At 39.3% G+C, this 26,731-nt stretch overlaps 1 protein-coding gene across 4 annotated transcripts; it reads left to right on the top strand.

Annotated features, from left to right (window-relative positions):
• rogdi (rogdi atypical leucine zipper) lies at nucleotides 1-26,731 on the top strand. 4 transcript variants are annotated; one of them, XM_072268916.1, is made up of 12 exons: nucleotides 1-99; nucleotides 6,234-6,305; nucleotides 6,787-6,846; nucleotides 7,324-7,406; nucleotides 9,306-9,360; nucleotides 12,045-12,125; nucleotides 13,864-13,959; nucleotides 15,200-15,298; nucleotides 16,765-16,878; nucleotides 18,788-18,837; nucleotides 22,891-23,017; nucleotides 23,962-26,731. In XM_072268916.1, the coding sequence occupies exons 1-12, from the start codon at nucleotides 64-66 to the stop codon at nucleotides 24,001-24,003; spliced, it is 915 nt and encodes a 304-aa protein (XP_072125017.1). In that variant the 5' UTR covers nucleotides 1-63; the 3' UTR covers nucleotides 24,004-26,731. The 4 variants fall into 4 exon arrangements, with proteins under 4 accessions (XP_072125017.1, XP_072125019.1, XP_072125020.1 ...); XM_072268918.1 differs by lacking the exon at nucleotides 6,787-6,846; XM_072268919.1 differs by lacking the exon at nucleotides 12,045-12,125.

Below are 26,731 nucleotides of genomic sequence, written 5' to 3'. Positions count from 1 at the left end.
GGGGCGGGAGTGGTTTAACCAGCGAGAAGCGGAAGCGGCTCTCGTCCTGCCCTTCGGGAGGAGATGGCGGCGGCGAGTGAGGCGGAGCGGGCAGTGTTGGTGAGTGTACATCACCCCTTGGCCGTAGAGAGGACCGAACAGCAAACAAAGGAAGAGCCGGCCAGAGGGTGCGGAATGGAATGGAAGTTACCGGGAGTGGGTGCTGAATACCCGTTCCGATTAGGTCGAAAGGGGAGGGTGGATGTAGCCGGGGCATAGGGGCTGATGCACTTTGTGCTTATAGCCCATGGATCCGCAATCCCCGAACTTAAAACGGCAAAGTTTACGATGGTTACGGTGAGCTGACAAACTGTAGATGCTGGAAATCTGAAATGCTCAGGCGACTGATGAAGGAGGCGTTCGGCATGCTTGCCTTCTTCGGCCAGGGCATTGAGTACAGTACAGGACTTCAAACGTTACATTGCAGTTGTGCAAATCGATGGCGCGTCTGCTGTTCTGGCTGAAGAATAAAGCTGAAAAGGGTGCAGAAAAGGTTCATGACGGTGTTACTGGAATTCAGTTACAAAGGGAAGCTGAATATGCTAGGATTTTTCCCCCCTTAGAGCGTTGGATGCTTATAGAGGTATATTAAAATCTTGAGGACATAGATAAAGTGAGTGGGCACAGTCCATTTCCCAGCATAGGGAGTCTAAAGCTAGAGGAAACAGAGGGGATCTTCTGAGATATCTTCATTTTTTTCTTACTTCTCCTCCTTAACATGGTTTTACTGGACACTTGACCACATCACTTCCATTCTCTGTACTTCTGCTCACTTAGGGGTTGCACCCATCAAGACTAAGGTTAAGCTTCCCTATGTAGAGTCATAGAGAAGTGTAGCACAGAAACAGGCCCTTTGGCCCATCTAGTCCATGCTGAAACTATATAAACTGCCTAGTCCCATTGATCTGCACCGGGGCCATAGCCTCCATGACCCTACTATCCATGTACCTATCCAAGCTTCTCTTAAATGTTCAAATCAAGCTCGCATGCACCACCCATGCTGGCAGCTTGTTCCGCACTCTCTCAATCCTCTTGAGTGAAGAAGGTTCTTCTTAAACTTCTCACCTTTCACCCTTACACCATGACCTCTGGTTATAATCTCACCCAACCTCAGTGGAAAAAAGCCTGCTTGCATTTACCCTATCTATACCACTCATAATTTTGTATACTTCTATCAAATCTCCTCTTAATCTTATACATTCTAAAGTATACAGTCCTAACCTATTCAACCTTTATTTATAACTCAGGTCCTCCATGCCTGGCATCACCAGCATGTGTCTGTGACTTAGAGACCAGGAGGATAAAATGACATGATTTTGTGTTGGCAAATTGAGGGAAGGTTGTGAAGGTTGGCTACCAATCGTTTAAAAGCTTAGAGAATCTCCACCCTACTTCTTGCAAGGGCTCCCTTCCATCTTCCCAGTTTCTTTGGGTCAGTTGCCTTATTTTGACAATACATTCATACTAGTACTTCTGAGATATCTTCACTTTTTTCTTACCCGTCCTTTTTAGCATGGTTGGCAGGACACCTTGGTACATCTACAAACCTATCTTCTCTACCTGTCCCTTTTTAGTACCCCACGGGGACTGATCCCTCCCAAGTCTCTGGTTTATTCTTCTATCTCCTCAGTACTCTTCTTCCAGTGGCACCTTCATATTGGATCTACAGGAGATGCCACACCTGCTGTTCCCTTCTTTCAGTTCTAAGAACCAGACACTTCCAGGTTTACACAATTAATACACTTGCACTTCCAGTTTAGTGTACTACAGTACATTGAATCCTGACAACATGGTCTTTACATCAGAGATTAAACTCATCTTAGACAACCACTTTGTATACCTCCATTCATTCTGTAACAGGGTGACTAAAGCTTTCAGTAGTTTGGCCTTTTATCAGAATCAGGTTTATTATCACTGGCATGTGACGTGAAATTTGTTAACTTAGCAGCAGCAGTTCAAAGCAATACATAATCTAGAAGAGGAAAAAAAATAAGTAAATCAATTACAGCATACATATATTGAAAATATTTTTAAAACATGCAAAAAAACCCCAGAAGTACTGTATATTTTAAAAAAGTGAGGTAGTGTCCAAGGGTTTAATGTCCATTTAGGTTTTGGATGGCAGAGGGAAAGAGGCTGTTCCTGAATCGCTGAGTGTGTGCCTTTAGGCTTCTGTACCTCCTACCTGATGGTAACAGTGAGAAAAGGGCATGCCCTGGGTGCTGAGGGTCCTTAATAATGGACGCTGCCTTTCTGAGACACCACTTCCTGAAGATGTCCTGGGTACTTTGTAGGCATGACTAGATTTACAACCCTCTGCAGCTTCTTTTGGTCCGATGCAGTACAGTACCGCCCCCCCCCCCCCATACCAGACAGTGATGCAGCCTATCAGAATGCTCTACATGGTACAGCTATAGAAGTTTTTGAGTGTATTTGTTGACATGCCACATCGCTTCAAACTCCAAATGAAGTATAGCCTTCTTTGTAACTACATCGATATGTTGGGATCGGGTTAGATCCTCAGAAATCTTGACACCTGGGAACTTGAAACTGCTCACTCTCTCCACTCTCTTGTTGGATTTGGAGTAGGCGAGAGGAGGGAAGCTGGAAGCCAGGAGCAGGTGGGCAGTGATTTGGCCACCACTGCCGGCCCATCAACTGGAGAGTGTCGTGGTTAAGGGTGGAAACACTCTGTGAAGGTTGGGAACCATCTGATGATATCTGCTCCTGGCTGAAGGCTACGGTTACCTTATAAGGTAACTGGAGAATGCACCCTAACAGGTGTATGTAACAAGCTGATCGCTCTATGAGGATTGGTATGTGTTCCTTCGTCTTACCCTTCCTAAAGTCCACAATCAGCTCTTACTGACGTTAAGTGCCAAGTCCATTATAAACACAAGACTTAGAAAATAATCAACGGTAGTAGAGAGAGTCAAAGTAGAGTAATGAAGGAGAAGTTGTGTTTGACAAACCAAGACTTTTATGAGCATGTAACAGATAAAACAGATAATGGGGGTGGTGGGTGTGGTTCACTTGATTTATTGCAAAATGTTTGATAAAATCTCTTTTTAAAAATGTTGATATATAAAATTAGATCATGTGGTTTGGTATTAGTTTGATATAGATCGAATAATTGATTGACAGATGGAAAACAAACTAGGAATAAATACAAATATTTGGGCTGAGCTATTCACAATATAAATCAATGATTTTGGTGAGTGAATTTCAAAGTTTATCAACAACACAACTGGGTGGGGTTGTTGAGAGGATGCAAAGTGGCCAAATTTGAAGTAATTGACTTAAGAAAATCAGAAAGTGTTTAAATAATGAAAATATTGATGTAAAGGGGGATTGGGGTGTTTTTGCGTGGTGATCATGAAAGCAAATGCAGCAAGTGCATTAAGCTGTTAGAAGCCAAGTTGTGTTTATTGCAAGAGGTTTTGGGTGGAAGAGTAATCATTTCTTGCCATAGCGTTTGATGAGACGCTGGAGTATCGTATACCATTTTGGTCTCCCTACCTGCTAGAGTGCAGTAAAGTTTTGCTGGACTGATTGCTAGTTGCTGGAGCTAACATATCAGAGTCTGGGTCAACTAGAACAACCTTTTTCATGCCATGACACAAATACCATGGACCCCAGGTTGGGAAGCCCTGCGCTCAAGTTTAGAAGAACGAAAGGAAACCTCATTGAAGTGTATAAATTCAATGGTGTGTGACAGATTTAATTCAGGGTGGATGCTTTACCTTTTGAAGGCAGAGTTTTAGTATCGGTCAGAATAACACTTTTAAGACCAAGATTAGGAAAAATATTAAGCAAGAGAAAATCTGCAGATGCTAGAAATCTAAACAACTCACACAAAATGCTGGAGGAACTCAGCAGGCCAGGCAGCATCTATGAAAAAAAGTACAGTTGAGGTTTCAGCCCGAAATGTCAACTGTACTTTTATCATAGATGTTGCCCAGCCTGCGGAGTTCCTCCAGCATTTTGTGTGTGTTGTTAGAAAAAATATTCTTCACTGAGGTTTGCGATCCTATGGAATTCTCTAACACAACAAGCCTGTGGAGCCAAAGCACCAGTTATTTAAGAAAGATATAAATACATTTCTGGGCATAAAATGCATCAAGGGGTTTGAATGGAGAGCAGAAAAGGCTAATGGCTGCTACTATTTTTTCATTGATTCTGACTTATAGTTTTGATGAATCAATAGCGTCTCCCTCCTTAGATGTTGCCTTACCTGCTAAATATTTCCAGAATGATGTTCTTTTACGTTAAGTAATACACAATGTGTTCACTTTTTTCTTCTTGTTCTTTTCTGCACTATTTCAGTGCTTGTATGCATCATCTCTTATCTTTTAAAATCACTCTCTAGTTCTGAAGTTAACAAGCCCCACTTATGAGCAAAATCTTTTCTAAACTGCGAGTCAACAGAAGGAAATCCTCCTTTTATTTTATCTTACAATACATCAGTCCCTCTTTCTGATCTTCATATCAATATCTAATCAAGGACTGACTGCATTGCTGCTGAATATAATCATTCTAGTTTATCGTTTACTTGTACAGAAAACAGTTTAATTCTAATTCTTGTCAGTGAGCTCTGTGTCAAAGTTCGAAGTAGACTGCTGAACTACAAAGCTAATAGGTCTGAAAAATAACCAAATCACGCAAGTAATAAACACAGATGATATTTTGTACCATTACAGTAGACACTGCGCTTTAGATTTCAATGAGGCCTAAGGTGGTAGAGTAATCCTAGATTGGCACAGAAACTCAGTGCACAGCTTTGATTGGCACAGAAACTCAGTGCACAGCAGGATAAGAGTGTGGCGTGGGGATTATACTGTTGAGATGGACTAATAGTATTTGCATTCGGGAACATGTAAATAGATTAGATTATGAGGACACTCAGTCTTCATTTATTGTCATTTAGAAATGCATGCATTAAAAAATGATACAATGTTCTTCCAGAATGATATCACAGAAACACAAGACAAACCAAGACTAAAACTGACAAAGCTACATAATTTTCACATATAGTTGCAACAGTGCAAAGCAATACCGTAATTTGATAAAGAGCAGACCATGGGCACAGTAAAAAAAAAGTCTCAAAGTTCCGATAGCCTCATCATCTCACGCAGACGGTAGAAGGGAGAAACTCTCCCTGCCATGAACCTCCAAGCACCACAAGCTTGATAATGCCGCACCATTGGAAGCACCCGACCGCAGCGGACTCTGAGTCCGTCTGAAAACTTCAAGCCTACGACACCGAGCACTGAGTGCTATCCTCTGCCGAGTGCTTCGACCCGGCCCCGGCCACCGAGCAACAAGCAAAGCTGAGGACTTGGGGCCTTCCCCTCTGGAGATTCTGGTTCAGACAGTAGCAGCGGCGGCGAAGCAGGCATTTCAGAAGATTCACCAGATGTTCCTCCGTGCTCTCACATCTGTCTCCATCAAATCAGGATTGTGCACGGCACCCTACTTGACAGATAACAGATATCACCACCGGACTGGCCACTGTGAACTGCGTCGCGCCGCCATCTTCTCCTCCCTTGAAAATAGATTTCAACTTTTCAAAAAGAATAATCACAGAAAATAAGCAACTAAAGATTTTTTATTTGTGCAGGATATAGTACTTGAGATACAGCACAAATAATTGCATCTTTTTAAGAGAAATTAGATTAATATATGAAGGTTAGACTGGATCTAGTTAAGGGTCACAACAGAAGTTTTGTCTGTTGTATTTGACAGAGGAATGTAGTAATGAAACAGGTTTCATTTTTATTACATAATTTGGAAGTGTTTGGCTATTTTTAGTTGTGGAAAATTGTTTAGTAAAAGTAATATTTAAAACTTCCTACTATGTCCATGGCTGTCCATGAAGAACATAAGAAATAGGAGCAAGAGTAGGCCATCTGGCCCATCGAGCCTGCCCCTCCATTCAATAAGATCATGGCTGATCTGTCCGTAAACTCAGCTCCATCTACCTGCCTTTTCCGATTTCAACAAAATTGTGTGATGTCCCTATTTTTTGATCATCATTTCTTGGTAATGTAAAGATTTAAAACGTTTATTGTATTACTTTAATGATTTAATTATGTGTTCCGTTTCATTGTTGCCACCTTAATCTGGAAATGAAAGCACTCTCAACCCCAAATTATGTTCGTGATAAGGATTACTTGTTTTATGGAATATTTCAGGAAGAAGAATTTAAATGGTTATTGCGTGAAGAAGTTCATGCTGTCCTGAAACAGCTGAAGGATATTCTTAAGGTAATTTACTTTGATCTTTTCAGAGGAAACTTGTCTCATGGCGTACCATTTTTGTCTGCATATGGAAACATTTTCTCAACTTCCATTTTTTCAAATGATGTCACAAAGTTTATGAATTCAATAGAAACAAATTCTCTCCTTTTGGAGCAAAACAACATTGCCTGGGTAGTTTTATTAGCATTCTAGTGAATGTCATTTTCAGCACCTCTGTGTCCTTCCTACTAAATGCACACCAAAAATGTTTGTAGTGCTTAAACAATGAATAACAAACACCAAACCTAACTCCTCTGCTTTCAGGTTTATCCCTGTAGAAATACTTTGTTCAGTTAAGTGCTTTTATGAAACTCCATGCTGGCAAACTAACACAAAAGAAACTATCCATCCAGATTAACAAATGTTTCTAACTGTGTTGTTAGATTTGGCATTTAATCTAACAAGGTAATATGTCTGCAAGCATATTCCTTGACTTTTTGTTTTGCAGCCTACTTCCGATAGTGTCATTGTCCTTCCATCTGTAAAGAAATGCATTTTTGCAGCACAGGTATGCTTCAACCATATTGTTGGCCAGTCTAACTGGAACCACCCTTTCATTAATTTGTTATAGAATCCGTCCAAGAGGACATTGATCAAATTCAGAAAACATTTACTTCCAACATGTTTTGGGCTGAAGGGAAGATCCCAAGCTATGTGTCAAATTGCTGATGCGATGTACACATTGAAGAGCATATTCTGTTAGCCTGGTTGCTGCATGATTTATGCAATATGACAGGTGATTTTTCAGTGCAAAGTCAACCAATTTAGCAATTTAATCCCATAATTAGACTAGAATCAGATTTAACTAATTAACCCAATCTCAATATTCACAAATTTATGAATGAAAATTACTAAAATCTGCCTTTCATAATTCTTAACATTAAAAAAAAACCTTGCAGACTGTTGGTAGCTAATGTAATTTTGCTTCTTAACAAAGTACTTGCTTTGGCATTTTCTTCACTAATGATAGCCTCCTCTCATACAGGAGGCCTCCCGTCGCTTTACTCTGTCAGCTTCTGGATCTGAAAGTCAAACCCGGCAGGAGAACTTCAAACTGGGAAGTTCAGCGTAAGCAGTTATCCTCAGTTTATGCTGTTCCTAATGATTTTGATTGCACTGAACACAAAGTTTGTTTATTTATTAATACACATCTCTAAAGAGCTCCAGTCAAGAAGAATAACTATAAATGAAAATATTTTAATCAAATAATTCAATGAACACATCAATAGGTGGGCTGCTTTGCATGGCTTTTCTCATTTGTAATCCTTTTAGTTTCTTGACTGGTCTTGTTCATTTCTGAATGTCGCAAGGTATCTAAAAATTATATGTTCTTTATTCACATTTTCAAAGCATTGAATAATGTGTAATATATGGATAAGGGACATCACCTAGCTCATTTATTTTCTTTGTATCATGATCTGCTCTGAAATTACATGTAGGCTATAATGTTTTGTGTGCCATTCTTATTTTCTTCAATTGGACTACATTCCACCCTTTCTTGAAAAAAAATCTTCTTCCTAAGTTGGTGATTGTTTTTAATACGCTCTTGATTAGTCAGGGCATCAAATGTTACGGGGAGAAAGCAGGAGAACAGGGTTTAGGGGGATTTAAAAAAACAGCCACAATTGAATGGTGGAGAAGACTCGATGGGTCGAATGACCTATTCTACGTCTGATGGTCTAGTGTTGTCTCAGTAAAATATTGAGTGATGTAGATTGTGACCTGTGCATTCCATGTAAGAAGGGATGGGGCTGGCCGGATGAAAGTGGTTGTGTCTGATCATGTACATTCCTAGTTTATGCATTTATATTTGATTAGCATTTCACCATAAACCTCTTGATCATTTCAGGTTTATGTATTACTTAGTAGACCTGACCTTGTTGGAACAGCAAGCTTTTAAGAGAAACTAATTGGTCTGCTATCTTGATACAAAGAAAAATAAAATTAATCGAAGTTGCCTATTGTCTGGAAATGAAGCAAAAAAGCTTTTTAATTTTGGCTGACCTCCAGATTTTTTGAACAATTAGTCAGATTCATGGAAAGTAAGTAGAATAGGCATCAATTTCAATTTAATTTTTCACCCCCTTATGAAAGATAAGTATCCCCCAGAAGTATCAAGAAAGGATGAAAATGGGCAATATTCAACACTTTTACTCTGGAATATCCAAAAGAGTGTGGCGTGATTAAATAATCTTATTTATCATTCTATTAACTGTTAATTAAAATCTTTGCTTCCTCCTCACAATACCTATACATACTGTTATTGATAAAATTTAAAAATCTATGAAAGTTTACTCATCCAAATCATTCATTCAACGTAAAGATTTTTACTCCTCATGTATATGAAGGATGTAAGTAATAAAGTCAGTTCAATTCAATTCATTTATATTGTGAATAGCTCAGCTCAAACACTAATCCTATTTATTCCTAGCCTTGTTTCCCTTCTGTCAGCCAATTATTCAATCTATGTCAAACTAATACCATCAAATCATATGCTTAAAATTTGCACACTGGTATCTAAAGGTAGAATAAACTTCTTGGGCTACCAGCCAGGTACAGGTATTGATTTTAACCGGTGAAGATGAAGATGGCAGAGTTTGTGATGGAAATGTCAGTTAAAATTGATACCTATACCCAGCTGGTAGCCCAAGAAGTATTTATTTATCATATTTGCAGGGAAAGCATTAGATCCTTTTTCATCTAAAGATGGACTTTATCAAAGGCTTTCCAGTAAACCATGAACCACACCCACTGCCTTCATTATCTATTTCACCTGTGACTACTTCAAAAAAAGCTTAGCACATTTGTCGAACACAATTTCCTTTTCATTATCTTATTTTGTAATTGTGATCTTCTTTCTCCCTCATTCTTATAGAGAAAAATACTGATGGCTTTTTCATAGAACAAATAGGAATTATCTTATAAATCATGAATTGAATAATTTCTCAGATTGATTTTCTTATCCAGCACAGATCAGGTGAAGGGTGTCCTAACGTTACAAGGAGATGCTTTGACACAGGCGGTAAGTACAAATACCATAGAGATGAAAATATGCTGACCACATGGCTAAATATATGTTCAGTGGATTCTACTTAATAAGGACACATCAGGATAAGTACATTTTGGTCCAATTAAGCGGCCGCCCCAATTGGCTGAAGTTTCTTGGAAATAGTTAAAAATGCTTATATAAAGACCAACTAATTTTAACTGAGTAACAATTTATGTATTGAAATGAAATAGAGAACAAATTAGAACACTATCAGTACTACTACAGTACTATAAAACTGTATTAGTTCCTAATAGTTATCAGCAGGGGAATTCATCCAGTGTTCACTTTTGACTGTTAAAGAACAAAATCGGTGCAGACACCCTAAGCAGATAATGGACTGGCTTCATACAATGCTATTGGTGATTGCATCCTCCAAATCTTTTTCATTGTAACATTCAAACTGATTGTTAATACCTCCAAGTTCTTCGTAGTTCCAAACTTGCTGAGTAAATCATCTAATTTTCACTCATGGCCATTCCTGGCATCTCCCAAGCCTGAATGCTTGAAATTGCAGTGAGCAAAGCGATTCTGAATTGTTTTACTGTTTGTTTCTCACCAGTTATTAGTGACAAAAATCACTGGTTTTTGAACACAAACGCACACAACTAACGCTGTTTAAAAAAATGTTCCTGTAAGTGTGGTGTAGTGTCTAATGGCCACACAAGTGCACATGGCTGACACTAGCTGGAAACTGTTTGGCAACAGTCTCTTGTCCCAATTAAGCGGCATAGTGTCCCAAATAAACGAAGGGAATCCTGGCTATTTTCTCACAGTTTTTGTTCTTTAACAGTTGTCTCCTCCTTCAAAGGAGGAGAAGATGGCGGCGCGACGCAGCTCGCAGCGGCCACTCCGGTGGTGATGTCTTTTATTTGTCAAGTAGAGTGCTGTGTACAACCCTGATTTGATGGAGACGAATGTGAGATCACGGAGGAACATCTGGTGAAACTTCTGAAATGCCTGCTTTGCTGCCGCTGCTACTGTGGTGGTCCAGAATCTCCGGAGGGGAAAGCCCTGAGTCCTCAGCTTTGCTTGTTGCTCGGCAGCCGGGGCAGCGTCGAAGTGCTTGGCAAAGGATGGTGCTTGGAGAGGCTGTGTTGGAGGGGCTGGTTGGAGGCTCAAAGTTTTTGGACGGACTCAGAGTCCGCTGCGGTCGGGTGCTTCCAATAGTGCTGCATCGGCAAGTTTGCAGCGCTTGGAGGTTCATCCAAGAGTTTCTCCCTTCTGCCACCAGTGTGAGATGATGAGGCTATCGGGACTTTGAGACTTTTTTTTACCGTGCCCATGGTCTGCTCTTTATCAAATTATGGTATTGCTTTGCACTGTTGTAACTATATGTTATAATTATTTGTTTGTAAGTTTTAGTCTTGGTTTGTCCTGTGTTTTTCTTGTGATATCATTCTGGAAGAACGTTGTGTCACTTTTTTAATGCATGCATTTCTAAATGACAGTGAATGAGGACTGAGTGTCCTCATAATCTAATCTAAATACGCAGCTGTCCCAATTAACCAAAATCCACTATTTGTAATCACTCTTTTGTTATATATTTCTGGTTAAAATAAAACAAGTGGATCACATTACTTGCATTTAGTCAAAAGTATATGTATATCTAACAATCTAATCCTTTGATATTTTGGTGCTGAATCTTCCTGGTTTTGGCAGTTCACACACCATGTCAAATTTGTAGTGGTATGGGCCTCGGGACTCCAGTATTTAGCACCAGGTACCCAAGGGAGTAATTTTGAGAAGGGAGGGGTCAGCAAAAGATTTTTATAAATCTATTGTTAGGTCCCAACATATCCCAAATTGCTTAACAATTAACAATGTGTCTTTTTAAACTACTATTTTCATAGTCAAATATCTGTGTGAAAATCAGTAATTTCCCCTTCAGAAACCATTACAAAAAAGAGATTAACATTGGTCAAGACAACAGGACAAAATAACTCCTCTGCATCTCTGAAACCTTGAGTTGGGATCTTGAATTTTCACCTGAGAATAGAAGCAGAGGAAAACTGGAGCAATAAACAATCTATTGGAGAAACTCAGTGGGTTGTTCAGCATCAGGGTGGAAGAGTGCAGGATATTTTTGGTCAAAACCCGATATCAAGGTTGGCAATGCTTTGGTTGAATATGATATCAAAATGACCACAGTGCTTTCTGTCTACCTCGCTGAAGCTAGCTTTCATTAATCTGGAAATAAAAACCAGAAAAAAATAGGAGATATCTGACAGGTCAGGCTGAAAGAGAAGAAGAGTTAACATTTCACTTCAGTGTATTTACATTGAGAGAATACTGAAAAATTAATAATGGCACTGGATCTGTCCCAGAGATATAAATGGAGAAAATGAATGACATCAGAGGAGAAAAAAAACAAAACCTGAAACATGAGTTATAACTCACTGTAATTGTTGAAATCTAAAATAAAAAGGAATGCTGGAAACGCCTAATTGTTCAGGAGAGAAAATCTGGGTTAACTGCATTAGACCCAGCCAGTTCTGATACACAAGGATATTTATTTAAAAATGTTAAATTCGACAAGCAATATACTTATCTCATAAGTACTTAGTATGCTAATATATAGAGTCCTACCATGCCTTAGCAACAGTTATATCCAAGAGGCCGCATATGAATTTTAATTGAAGATTTGTTCTCTGAAATAGGATATTAACCTGAGGCTGCCTAAACACAACCAGGTTCTGCATTTTACCTTTAGAGAGGACAAACAATGGAAAATGCAGCAGGTAAAACAGTTTCTTCTTTCATTGGAGATGGATGTTTATTATTTAAACCAAACTACTTTAGACTCTGACAAAAACACTGGTGCCAGGATATTTGCATGAAGACCATGATTGGACCAAGTTTACTTTTGCTTCAATTTGTTACGACTTAGTTGTTAACCATTAGAGGTTAAAAACGATCTTCAGTAATTGATCATTTTTCCATTCCATTTGGTGCTTATGTTTCCAAAACTTAACCCACCTCTTCAAATACAAATGCAGAAAATTAGTTCGGAGATGGCGTAGAATCTACAGGTGGCGTATTAAGTATCATAAAACATGCCAGAATTCGGCCATTCAGCTCATCAAGTTTACTCCACCATTGCATCATGGCTGATTTATCAGCCCTCTCAATTCTATTGTACTGCCTTCTCCCCGTAATCTTAAACACCCTCAATAATCACAAACCTGTCAACCTCTGCTTTAAATATATCCAGTGACTTGGCCTCCACAGCCATCTGTGGCAATGAATCCCACAGATTCACCACTCTCTGGCTGAAGAAATTCCTCATCTTTGTTTTAAAGGGACGTCCTTATAATCTGAGGCTATGCCCTCTGGTCCTAGACATCCCCCACCATAGGCAGCATCATCTCTATGTCCACACTGTCTATCTAGGCCTTTAAATATTTGATAAGTTTCAAATTCATTCTTCTAAACTCTAGTGAGTACAGGCTCAGAGCCAGCAAACACTTTTCATATGTTAACCCTTTCATTCCTGAGATTATTCTTGGGAACCTTCTCTGGATCCTCTCCAATGCCAGCACATCCTTTTTTAGATATGGGACCCAAAATCGCGCACAACGTCCCCAAGTGTGGTCTAACCAATCACTTACAAAGCCTCAGCATCAATCATGTTTAAATTATAGCAATTGTACTCAGCTAGTAAACAGTGACAAAAATGCTATGAATGTTGGAGATGTGGTTTGGAAGCAATGGCAGGTTGTAGATCCATTGTCAAGACTTCTTGTGTAACTGTTCAGCCAACTGTTTCTGGGTGACCCAAAAAAAAAACAAGTCTCTGGATGAACTCGATGGGTCTGGCAGCATCCGTAGAGGGAAGCTGGCAGTTTTGGGTTGAAGCTTCTTCAGATGGAGAAACTTGTTCTGAAAACTCAACTGTTGATCTCGATGATCATTTCTAATTGCCATAAAAAAGGAAATAAAAACAAGATGGACACTTTAACAAGATGTAGTGTTAGGATCCCAGATGGAGAAATTTAACTGTGAGATCTATAAGCCACTCTGTATATTTAGCTACATTGAAGTAAATGGATCCCAATGTATGATGCTGAGTACAACAGCTGGTACAGTCAACGGTCACATTTTTTGGCTCATCAGCAATGCTTATTGTACGACAGCGCAGCTCATTGTTATTAATGGGCTGAAATCTCTCATTCTGTTTGTTCCTATATTTATGTCAAAAGCACAAAAAAAAAGAAAAAAAGCACCGTTCTTTTTTTTTACCCTGATTCTCTACCTTCACCCTGACTGTGGGGGGAGCTGAGGGGGACTTTGGGGTTCTCATGTTTAACTGTCATTCATTCTTTGGGGCGCTTCTCTGTTTTCGTGGATGTTTGTGAGGAAAAAGCATTCAGAATGTTTATTGTATACATTTCTCTGATATTCAATTTGACATTTGACTACAGTGTGTCTTAGAATCCTTCAGTTCTTTTTATTAATCTTTTCTTTCCATCTTCACAGATTCAGGATGCCAGGAATCATGTAGGCCAAGCTTTGTATCTACTAAACAGCAGAGATCAAACATACCAGTTTAAGAGTGGAGCAGAGGTCAACAAGGTCAGTCAAATTTCGATGATTCTTTGGCATTAAATAGCCTTTAATTAATCACATTTCAATTAATTGGTAATTAAAGTCCTTTCAAAAGCTGTGAATCCATTGAATAGTAACTTTTGATTACTTTGCCTACGTGCAAAACCTTTAATCTGGAAATAGTCCTTATACAGAAAGGTTAACCTTCAAGTATTGTTGCGGATTGAGGATAAAGGCTGCTTTTGCTTGCTTTATGACCTGCCCCTCCTCCCTTACTGATCCAGTGCGATAAAACTATTTTCCAATACAAGGCCTCTACTTCAACTTCCAGGCTAGCTTTGCACACTTAACAAAAGTAAAGGAAGCTCTTTTAATTGTTTGGCAAAATTATCCTGCTTAAATTTGGTTCAGTTCCTGGATCTTTCCTGAGATCTCTGCTAGCTTGGCAGTGGGAATGTCACACTTGGATCAAATTTCCTGCCTCTGGACACATTCCAGTGACCTACCTAGAGTAGTACGGTTTGAAAGAGGGCAGTAGTTTGGTGGTATCCTCCAAGTGTTCAGACAGCCCCCCACTCATAGTATCTGGCCTTAAATATGAAGCACATCCTCCTGGAAGCTGCCTGTGATTTCTAAATCTATTATCCCCCCAGCAATGAGTTAGTGCTTTCAGAAGCACAGTATATAAGTGAAATGTAATTTCTTTAGGAAATTTGCTTCACTTGTCCACCACCCTGATTATAACATTCCTGCTTGCCTGCCTGTGAAGATTCTTTTAAAATATAGTTTCTAAAAGCTGAGTAGTATTTGTGAAATAATTTAGATAATCAGAGGTGTTTTAAGATGGTAAAAGTAGCAACAAAAAGTCTTGACTCCAAAATATTTAAATACATCTTCTTTAAGTTGAACATTTCTTCATAGAATATCCAGACCATGACAAGTGACTCGGTTCTCTTTACTGGTGAGGCAACATTGACTTGCTTGTGAGTTCTCTAGTCTGTCTTTGTTGAGACAGTGTTGATTTTTTCATATCAATCATTCTAAGTTGTCCACTCACATTTCTTGTGCATAAAAAGGTACAAAAAATAGTCTGTGATTTTCCTCAGAAACACAACAGTCAGCTTAAAAGTGAAGATGGGTGGCTGTTCTATGTCAATTGAGTGACAGTAGTATTGTATTTAATTCATCCAGAAAGTTATATAAATTAATATTGACCAACTCTTAAATCAGCCTGAACTTGATAAAACAAAAATGTGTTCTCTTTAAGCTCATGGATGCGGTAATGTTGCAGCTAACCCGTGCTCGCAATAGACTCACCACTCCTGCGGCTATGACCCTTCCAGAAGTAGCCTCAAGCAGTTTGATGGTGAGTGCATGTCTTCCTATATGATCTTCAGCTTTCCTGCTTTATCCCTGCCTGCCTGTGGAGAAAAGAATCCTGAGGGAGTGGATTCATGATCACTTCAAAAGATAAAGATTACAATCAAAGACATCCAATGTAGCTCAGGCAGATTCTATCTGACCAATTTGATAGAATATTTTGAAGACGTAACAAGGGATTGATGGGGTAAGGGCATGAGATATGATTTAAATGAACTTCACTAAAGCCTTCGACAAGGTCCCACATGGGAGATCAGTGGGTTGATAGGAGGGCAACAGAGAATCATGGGCCAAATTCAGGAAATTGGGATACGCATGGATCATGTGGATGTGTTGAGCCAAAGAGCCTGCTTCTGTTCTGTAATAGATTAGGGCCCACAGGATCTGGGGCCAGTGATCAATATGGTTAGGAAGGCATACAGGATACAGCTGGGTCCCCACTCCTGCCCTCCCTCTGCCTCCCTCCCCCTCCTCCTGCCTTACCCCCTCCACCTCTCCTCCACATCACCCAAATAACTGCCCATTCCACTCTCTCTCTTTACAGCTGCGCAACCACTTTCATTTGTCAACAACTCCTGTTTGAAATTTGAAATTTAGTGATAGTGAGGAGTGAATAGCTTTGAAGTAGTACTGTAGTTACAGGTTTCCCCCGCTATCCAAAGGTAGAGCGTTCCTATGAAACTGTTTGTAAGCGGAAATGGTGTAAAGCGAAGAAGCAATTACCATTAATTTAAATGGGAAAATTTTTTGAGCGTTCCCAGATCCAAAAAATAACCTACCAAATCATACCAAATAACACATAAAACCTAAAATAACACTAACATATAGTAAAAGCAGGAATGATATGATAAATACACAGCCTATATAAAGTAGAAATAATGTAAGTACAGTGTAATTTCACTTACTAGAATCAGAAAGATTTAGCTAAAACCGATTTGTAGAAAAGAATTGGCACGTACACGCATGCGCACACACCTGCCTATGCAAGGCTTCACGGTCATGGTAGCCTTAGGGTAAACACAAGTTTAAAGCGGGCATCTTTTTTCATAAAAACAAAAATCTTCTTTCGGTTAGCGAAAGCAGGTACTAATGTAGGTCTTTCGTAAAAGTGAAGTGGCGTAAAGCGAACATTTGTAAAGCGGGGACACCTGTATAGTGTGTCTACTCTCTAAGGAGTCATCCAGGGGTATCTAGTCGCCAAGTTCATTCCAAAGATGTTAAACTTAAAGATAAAGGTTGTGAGCATTATTTTGCATGTGAAATGAATACTGGACTCCTCACCTTGCATTGGTTGAAGAATGTATGCCTGTATAACCCTCAGAAATATACTTATTTCTTTGTGCCCTTGTCACTTTGGTCAATATATAACATCTTGCGAATTACTAAGTTTTTAAATTTAAGTTTCTGTCTCATTTGTATGTTGTTTTAGTAACTGCCTTGATTCTCTCTTAGAAAATGTTCACTCCGTCTCTTCCTGGTGATGTCTTTGCCAACTTCTACATTAATCTGAGCAAACTTTGTTTGATTGTCTACCAGCTCCATCTTCTGCAGCCCAATTTGAACAAGGTGATGTAAAACAGCAGCATTTAGAGTGCATTCTGTCAGCAGGAAGGCTGCTGATTAGATGTTTAAGCTGTTTTAATTTATTCAGTATACACTGGATAGTTTGAACAGTTGTCTTATGTACATTACCTTATGTACGTGTAATTCAGAAATCAAAGCTTTAATTTAGAGCACAGACTTTGTCTACAATATGGATACTGTATAACTTGATATCTGAGTTTATCATGATACTGAATATACCCGGTCTAAAGTAGGAGGTTCACAACCGTTTCTTTGCCATGGACCCCTACCATTAACCGAGGTTTTGTGGATCCCAGATTGGGAACCCTTCTAGAGTTTTAGAGTCTGTTCCTTAAGAAAAGAGGATCTTGTTCATACTAAGTCTTCATGGAAATCAAGGAAAAGGCAATCCAAGGAATAATCTGCTAAACTCTAGGTGATTGCTTGGTGTGTTTTCCATGGATTGGGCTGCTGCTTTCTCTTCTCCACATGGAATCTTGAGATTGTAAGAGGTTGAGAAAATAAAACAAAAAAAAATTGACCATATTTCAAATCTTTGTATATAGGTAAATAATCTATTCTTATCTGCTGGAACTTGTTGAAAAGTTATTCAGTGGTTGATAAGGGAGTGTCTGTGCGTGTTGTCTATATTATCTTCAAGAAGGCTTTTAAGATGCTTCCAGAAATGAGGGTTGTAGTGAAAGTGAAAGAGCACTAAATGGGGGGTAATTTTGTAACATAGTGGGTTGTGTAAATGACTATGCATAAAGATATTATGCAGAAATCTGCACTGGGGTCTCAGCTGTTAGCATCGGGTTTGGATGATATCAGCTTTGTAACTAAGACTGCAGATACTTTAAATTGAAAAGGGCAGCAGCTTCTGCAGATGCAAGCAGGAAATTAATTGGAGGTGCAGTGCAGAACAGCCCTTTCCGGCCCAATGAGACGTGCCACCCATCAAACCACCCTTTTAATATTTAATCCTAGCCTAATGACATGACAATTTACAAGGACCAATTAACCTCCTAACCGGTAAGTCTTTGGACGGTCGGAGAAAACCAGAGCACTGGGAAGAAACTCATGGTCACCGGGAGAGCGTACAAACTCCTTACAGACTGCGCCAGAATTGAAATCCAAACTGCAACGCCCCAAGCTGTAATAGAGTCGCGCTAAACGTTTACGCTACCAGTTGCATTCGGATTAAATTCCTGTAAATCACTATGCTACCACTGCTGGCATATCTCTCCTGTCAGTTGGACAGGACCTACCGAGGGATTATGAACATTGTTTCAAGGTATGATTCCTTAAGAATGACTGTGTTTCTTCACTAGTCTGTAGGACACCTCTCCCAGTCAGTCAAGCCCCAGATTCTGAGGGCATTTAAACAGGTGGATGTGGAACAGATCTTTCCTCATCTGAATCAGAATCAGGTTTAATATCATTGACATATGTCAAGAAATCTGTTGTTTTGCGGCAACATTATAGTGGAATACATCAAATACTGTAATTTACAATGAGAAATATGTATGCTATATATAATTATTAAATAAGTAGTGCTAAAAGAGCAAAAATAGTGAGATGGTGTTTATGGATTGGTTCATTGTCCATTCAGAAATCTGATAGTGGAGGGGTAGAACCCTAAAACATTTAGTGTCTTCTGTTATTTGGAAGAATCTGGAACTAGGAATCACTGATTAAATATAAGGCATTTAATAGAGCATTAGCTTTTTATTATTTAGCATTATTCAATTTTTAAATAACTTTTGTCCTATGATCTTTAAAAGAATTAATCTTTCTAGCCAGTTTTGATGTCTTCACACCATGAGTAATAAATTGCAGAAAGGAACTATGATATGTGGAAATTATCCTTTTATTTTGCTGTCTTCTGATCAGTTTTGCTTTGACCTTTTAGAACTTCAAACCTGCTGGCAGCTCTGTGCTTCACAACCCAGGATCCATGTTGTAAGTGCTTCTCTTTTGAGTTTGTTCATAGTCAAAAATGAATGATTCAAGCCTGCTCTGCCTGAAGCAGAATGGCAGAAGTACCTCATAATCAGCGGGCTTCTTCCTCTTCATTTTAGAGTTTTGAAGCAACGGACATTTGCAGAAGAGATGTTGTACATGTTCTGAATAGCGAGTGTTAGTATTTCATGAAAGGAGCAGCATGAACCAAAGCTTATTTAAATCTGCACTTTGCATGTACTGTATTTTATATTTGCATTTTCTACTGCCTTCCAACGGTTTCTTTAGTGACATTTTGGATAATATCCATCTAAGTTTCGGATATCACAGAAAACGCATATTTAAAAAGATTTAGGTAAAGAAAATAATTATTCGTGGGAATAGCACCTATTGAAGGCGGACGGAAATTACAGGTGCTCCATGTTTTAAAAGTTTTCTGCTAAAATAATGGATGTGGTTTTGCAGATCTGGTATTGGTTTATTATTGTCACATGTACCATGATACAGGGAAAAGCTTGTCTTGCATCCTGTTTGTACAGATAAAAATCATCACATAGTGCTTTGAGGGGCACCATATCTTCACAATAACCTCAACAGCAGCACAAATAAATTTGTGAAACACTATATAACATGTAGCTGCACAACCTTAATGCCTAGTTATCTATAATTCATTTGCAACACTTGTTTTCCTATTGTATATGTGAGACTCCTGGCTGTTGATATATAAATTAGTCAATGTTAGTAATGTACATTTTCAATATTGGCATTAATAGAATCACTAGGTGCAGCATCCAGATTAATTGCAAAATCTGAGAACCTACTTTTGGAAAGCATCAAGTTGGATAAGTCACTGGGACCGGACAAGATGTACCCCAGGCTACTGTGGGAGGTGAGGGAGAAGATTGCTGAGCCTCTGGCGATGATCTTTGCATCATCAATGGGGATGAGAGAGTTTCTGGAGGATTGGAGGGTTGCAGATGTTGTTCTCTTATTCAAGAAAGGGAGTATAGATCGCCCAGGAAATTATACACCAGTGAAGCTTACCTCAGTGGTTGGTAAGTTGATGGAAAAGATCCTGAGAGGCAGGATTTATGAACATTTGGAGAAGCATAATATGATTATTAAGAATAGTCAGCATGGCTTTGTCAAAGGCAGGTCATGTCTTACGAGCCTGATTAAATTTTTCAGGGATGTGACTAAACACATTGATGGAGGTAGAGCAGTAGATGTGTATATAGATTTCAGAAAGGCATTTGATAAGGTACCCCATGCAAGGTTTATTGAGAAAGTAAGGAGGCATAGGATCCAAAGGGACATTGCTTTGTGGATCCAGAATTGACTTGCCCACAGAAGGCAAAGAGTGGTTGTAGACAGGTTGTTTTCTGCATGGAGGTCGGTGACCAGTGGTGTGCCTCAGGGATCTGTTCTGGGACCCCTACTCTTCGTAATTTTTATAAATGACCTGGATGAGGAAGTGGATGGATGGATTAGTAAATTTGCTGATGACACAAAGGTTGGGGGTGTTGTGGATAGTGTGGAGGGCTGTCAGAGGGTACAACGGTACATTGATAGGATGTAAAACTGGGCTGAGAAGTGGCAGTTGGGGTTCAACCCAGATAAGTGTGAGGTTCATTTTGGTAGGTCAAATATGATGACAGAATATAGTATTAATGGTAAGACTCTTGGCCGTATGGAAGAACAGACGGTCTTGGGGTCCGAGTCCATAGGACACTCAAATCTGCTGCGCAGGTTGTCTCTGTGGTTAAAAAGACATATGGTGCATTGGCCTTCATCAGTCGTGGGATTTAGTTTAGGAGCTGAGAGGTAATGTTACAGCTATATAGGACCCTGGTCAGACCCCACTTGGAGTGCTGTGCTCAGCTCTGGTCACCTCACTACAGGAAGGATATGGATACCATAGAAAGGATGCAGAGGAGATTTGCAAGGATGTTGACTGGATTGGGGAGCATGCCTTATGAGAACAGGTTGAGTGAACTCAGCCTTTTCTCCTTGGTGCGACGGAGGATCAGAGGTGACCTGATAGAGGTGTATAGCATGATGAGAGGCATTGATCATGTGGATAGTCAGAGGCTTTTTTCCAGGGCTAGATTGACTAGCACAGGGGTCCCCAACCTTTTTTGCACTGCAGACTGGTTTCATATTGACAATATTCTTGCGGACCGGCCGACCCGGGGCGGTGGGGGGGTAGGGTTGCCAACGGACAAGAGTAGCGGTCAAATACGTTGGGTTTACCCAGAGGAAGACTACAATGACCATGAAGCCTTGCGCGGGCACCAGTGCGCATGCGTATCTTGCGCATCCGTGTACGCGCTGATTTTTTTCTATAAGTGGTTTTTGGTGATTCTGTTCGGGGGGATGGGGGGGTGTTAATCACGACCGGAATATAGGTGATAAGTGGCTAATACACTCAATTTCGTTTCTAAAAGGCTTTATCTGACGAATTTAATATTAAACACGCAGCGCATATTTTCCTCGCATGAATATAGCGATAAGTCAATTATGAGGGGAGGACAAGGGAGCTTGAAGTAAGTGTTGAACAAACTTCCAGTAGAAGTGGTAGAGGCAGGTTCGACATTATCATTTAAAGTAAAATTGGATGGGTATATGGACAGGAAAGGAATGGAGGGTTATGGGCAGAGTGCAGGTCGGTGGGACTAGGTGAGAGTAGCGTTCGGCACGGACTGGAAGGGCAGAGATGGCCTGTTTCTGTGCTGTAATTGTTACATGGTTATATAAGTCAATAGCATCATAACATTTTCAGTAACGTTTGGATATTAAACACACAGCACATATTTTCTGCAAATAAACATATAAAATCATTGCAACACACCAATATCGCTGAATCAGTGGGAGCCCTGGGCTTGTTTTCCTACAACAAGACGGTCCCATCGAGGGGTGATGGGAGACAGCGATAGTCGAAGGGGGTTCCTTATGTCCAGTCTATTCCGCAATTTAGTTTTCGTTGCATTCATTGCAGAAAACCCCGCTTCGTAGAGATATGTTGGAAATGGAAGCAACGTTTTCAGTGCTTTCGTGGCTATCTCAGAATATTTAGCCTTGACTTTAATCCAGAATGCCAGCAGAGATGTTATGTCAAACATACTTTTCAGCCCGCCGTCATTTACAAGCTCGAGGAGTTGATCTCCTTCCTGTGCTGACACGGATGACACGTGGGTGATGACCTCGCATGCGTTCAAGCTCAACAGTGGGTGTGACAGGGAATGAGGAAAGGTGCAGCTGACTCATATCGCCAAATCATATCATTTCCTCGCGGCCCGGTAGCACATGCTTTGCAGCCCGGTACCGGTCCGTAGCCCGGTGGTTGGGGACCGCTGGACTAGCATGAGAGGGCACAGTTTTAAGGTGCTTGGAAGTAGGTACAGAAGAGATGTCAGGGGTAAATTTTTTACGCAGGGAGTGGTGAGTGCGTGGAATGGGCTGCTGGTGACGATGATGGAGATGGACACAATAGGGTCTTTTAAGAGGCTCCTGGACAGGTACATGGAGCTTAGAAAAATAGAGGTGTATGGGTAACCCTAGGTAATTTCTAAGGTAAGGACATGTTCGGCACAGCTTTGTGGGCTGAAGGGCCTGTATTGTGCTGTAGGTTTTCTGTGTTTCTCGAAAACACTGAAGCATTGTTTATTTGGAAAGCCAAATTATATTAACCCATAGACCCCTAGAGTTTCATGCTGTAGTCATGATGTATTAGTCTTGTGTTTGATAATGTTCTCCTTCTGAAGTTGCACTACTAAGGTACTTACTGCAACATGTGCTTCTGATATTATTTGGAACTAATTCATTTCCTATATCAACAACATAGTCTGTTTTGACACCGCTGATGTTGACCGAATCAAAGGTGGTGACAAATCAGCATATCGGAGGGATATTGAAAATCTGGCTGCACATCATGTTCAATAAAGAAGTGTGTTAGGTCTCTATAGCTTTATTAATCACAGTAATGCATACAGTAAGTACTTTATGGGTGAAAAAAGATAAATGCTGTTTTTTTTTCCATTTTTATCATTGCAGTGAGATTAATAACCAGAAATTTGAAGTTAGCCATGTACACAAAGTGGAATGTGTGGTCCCCTGGCTAAATGATACACTTGTTTTCTTTACCATTGCTCTACAGCTTTGTCAGCAACTGAAGGATAAGGTATAAATTGTTTCTTTAATTTGTAAGTTAACCAGAAGCGTTATACATTTAACGTACTGCAATTAGTAAATCAATGATATGACTGGTTTCAGTTACTTAAATAAATACTGTTATTTGACTCTGAATGTAAATTCTAGGATGTTAAATTCCTCCTGATAAAATAGAAAAGTGTTCTTTTGTCAAATCTGTACAGATGTATGAATGCTTTCTCCTCCCTGAACCTTCTCCTTTGCTGATCTGGTAGAGAGCAAACAACAAGCAAACTCTCTGCTTTGACTAAATCTGCACTTCCTTTCTGTAATAAACTGCAGGAAGCAATCACTAAATTAGCCTTCCTGCCTAATGAAGTGTGGAGTCCAGCTGGGTTAACGGCTTTGTTATTTTTTTCATTTTGTTTGAAATAGAGTTTGATTTGAAATTAAACAAAGATCTAAAGCCTTAAGTAAAACTCAAAGGGGAGTTAAAGGGGAGGTAATAAGAGGAATAGATAGAGTGGATAGCCGGCGCCTCTTCCCCAGGGCACCACTGCTCAATACAAGAGGACATGGCTTTAAGGTAAGGGGTGGGAAGTTCAAGGGGGATATTAGAGGAAGGTTTTTTTACTCAGAGAGTGGTTGGTGTGTGGGAGGCAGATACACTAGTGAAGTTTAAGAGACTACTAGACAGGTATATGGAGGAATCTAAGGTGGGGGCTTCTATGGGAGGCAGGGTTTGAGGGTCGGCACAACATTGAGGGCCGAAGGGCCTGTACTGTGCTGTACTGTTCTATGTTCTATGTTCTAAAGCTGAAGCTGGGGTTTAACCAGTGGCTATGATAAAATATATACACTTCTGTGAAACAAATCTATTTATTTATTTATTGACAAAACTGGCATATTTAGATGTATAGATTTTTGAATTTACTATCGGGTGATGCAGTAATTGTATTTAATTTTTCCTTACAGATCTCTGTTTTTTCCAATTACTGGAACTTCAAGCCCTACTGATCTATCTAGATCAACAGGCTAACTGAAGATCAGTTTGCACTTTGTACTTACTGCTGCAGCTGCCCATCTGCCTACTGTAAACACTGTGTCTGTGAAATGTTTAGGTCAATAAGTTACACAGTGCACTTTTTTCAGCTGCCTTTGTCACATTTTTTTTTAATGACGTGGAACCCCGTCGGGATGGTGATTGGATATACCACCAGATGGGGAAATTTAAACCACCACGATGTTCTCCTCAAAGCATTAGGTTTTATGGTGTGGGCTGATTTTCATCTGCTAAGGAATGTAATCTATTCAGCTAAGTAGAATAGTTTGTGTAGAACTTTATAGATTTTTGTCACTTCAAGTTCTGACCTATGTGGAAGGAAGAAGGGAAAGTTGCCTTTTCATAGAGCTCAATGTTCAACCACAAACTAATACTTCTCAATTATTTACTAGGGAGCTATAAACAAAAACTATACGTTATACCTCTTTTGGGTCGATCAAGTATTTTTGGACTGCAGTATCTTTGAGACTGCTAATGTCTTCAATACAATGAAATGGAAAGTTAGAACATAATTTTAAACACATTATGCTTGCCCTACATTTTCATCATCATTCGTAGTTTTGTGTTTGTGCTGGTCATAAATTAATCAGATCCTGAAATTGGTGTTTATTTTAATGACAAGTGATCAACCCAAAGTTAGATTATTCTTGTGTTAGGAGTTCTGTAATCTGGGGAGTATGGTTTATTCTGTTTAGGGGCTTAGCAACTTAGAAGGAACAAAAATAAGAAGCACTGAAAACCATGTTCATTACCCAGATGATAGACATTGTTTGGTGAAACGATGTGGGAAAAAATATGCATCGCAAAAATAATTGATTGGGGGTTTTTCAAACTGTCTCAAATAAGTTAATAAGCTTTATTATCAGTTTTATTGTGTATGTGTTTAGATGGAGGTTTGTAGATATGAACATTTTAACCACTGAAATATTGTATTTTAAATTGATTTGTTAATTTATGGACACTAACAAAGAACAGTGAAACTATGTATATTTAACATGTATTTCTGTAAAGAGGAACATTTACTGGCAATATAATTTGTTCTGTTGATTCAGCAGGCATGGTTTCATGCATGTAGGAAGCTTTCGAGTGGAGTATGCACAAGGTGATCTCAAACTATGTGATAAAGCTCCCAAATGCGGGTCATAAGTGAGGTGAATTTATGCATTTCAACTGGATAATTTTTAGATAAACTGTATGTGATACTAATGGTAACATTTCTGTTGCATCAAATTGAAATATTTCTCCTTATGCCAAAATGAGACAACTTGTTATTCTGTTGCTTGCGAGGAGGAGTCTAGGAATTGGCACTGTTTCAACATTGCCATTCACGATGCTGCTATTTTTAGGATCATTCTATGGTATTTTAACAGATGTTAGCATGTAGAAGAGCACTGATTTTCCTTTAGAACTTGCTGTAATTATGCAGCCACTGCGCCCCATTTGGTTAATAACAGACATGAGAAATGACATGTTTCAGTTGAGGAATGAATAACACTGATCAGTTTTGTTCCAGAGTTTGATCCTTCCTGTAAAGATTGAATTGTTTTCCAGTGTGTATAGAAATCTGCTTGAAAAAAATTATAAACAATTTTTCAAATGGTAACGTGATCAATTCCAGTTTCAGCACTGGTGTGATAGACCATTGTTCAAATTGTCTACAATGTTCCAATCAAGGCTCTTCAAATCATTTTATTTTCTGTTTTCATGGTTGTTGTAACCTGTTCCATGATGTTCAGGCCTACATTGCTCGGGAAATTGCTGAAGGTCTCTGAAAGTTTTGAGCATTCTTGTAGGAATAAGAAGCAGCATTTGAGAGCTTTGAGGAGATACTCAGCAGTTCAGGCAGCATCTGTGGAAAGAACATTTCAGGTCAGAGAATCTGACACATCTTGACTCTTCTCTTTACAGAGGATGCCTAATCTGCTGAGTGCTCCCTGCCATGTTTCTTTTAATTTCAGATTTCCAGTAACTGCAGCTTGTTTTCATTTCAGAGCATTGTACTACTTGCATTGCTGCTACAATTCAGCAGTTGTGCGTGCACAGGATGGTACAAAGCACTTTCACTGGCCGATTCATGAATTTGCACTGAAATGCTCTAAGATTTTAAATTATCCCTTTAAAGATTCGAAATTTCAATACTTTTTTGTTCATTGCAAATAGCTGCCCTATTTGCTGCTCGTTGCATTGATCTCTGGAAGTTCTGCATGCAGACTGCTGTTTTTCATCAGTGCTCAGATAATATCTTTCATATCCTTGCAAAGTTGCTGATGTCAAAAAGCCAGGTTTCTTATTTTGAAAACTAAAATACAGTTTAAGTACATCAGGTATAAAGGTTCCTGTATAAGCCATTTTCCTGAAATATTGTTACTTGTGAAGCTGTTCATTGTCATACACATTGAAGTTGCTAGCAGAGAGTGGGGCTTGGATCTCATTCAAAATGAATTAAACCTGAATAAGCTTGTAAAAAAAAAGTGTGATGTCTTCCAGTATTATATAATATGAATATGTTCACTTAAATGTAGTTATTTTGTTAATGTTTTTGTGATCAACCATTAAAGTAAACATTTGATATGTTACATATGCAGTGTAACTGGGTTCAGTTTATGGATTGTTGAATTATTCAGAATATAGTGTGGACCAATCAGAACATTAAAATTGTATCTGCAATAAAGTACTGATTTC

This window comes from Mobula birostris, chromosome 9 (assembly GCF_030028105.1).
Source record: "Mobula birostris isolate sMobBir1 chromosome 9, sMobBir1.hap1, whole genome shotgun sequence".
NCBI lineage: Eukaryota > Metazoa > Chordata > Chondrichthyes > Myliobatiformes > Myliobatidae > Mobula > Mobula birostris.
Note: the sequence above shows the minus strand (reverse complement) of the source record. Positions and strands in the feature narration are given on the sequence as shown.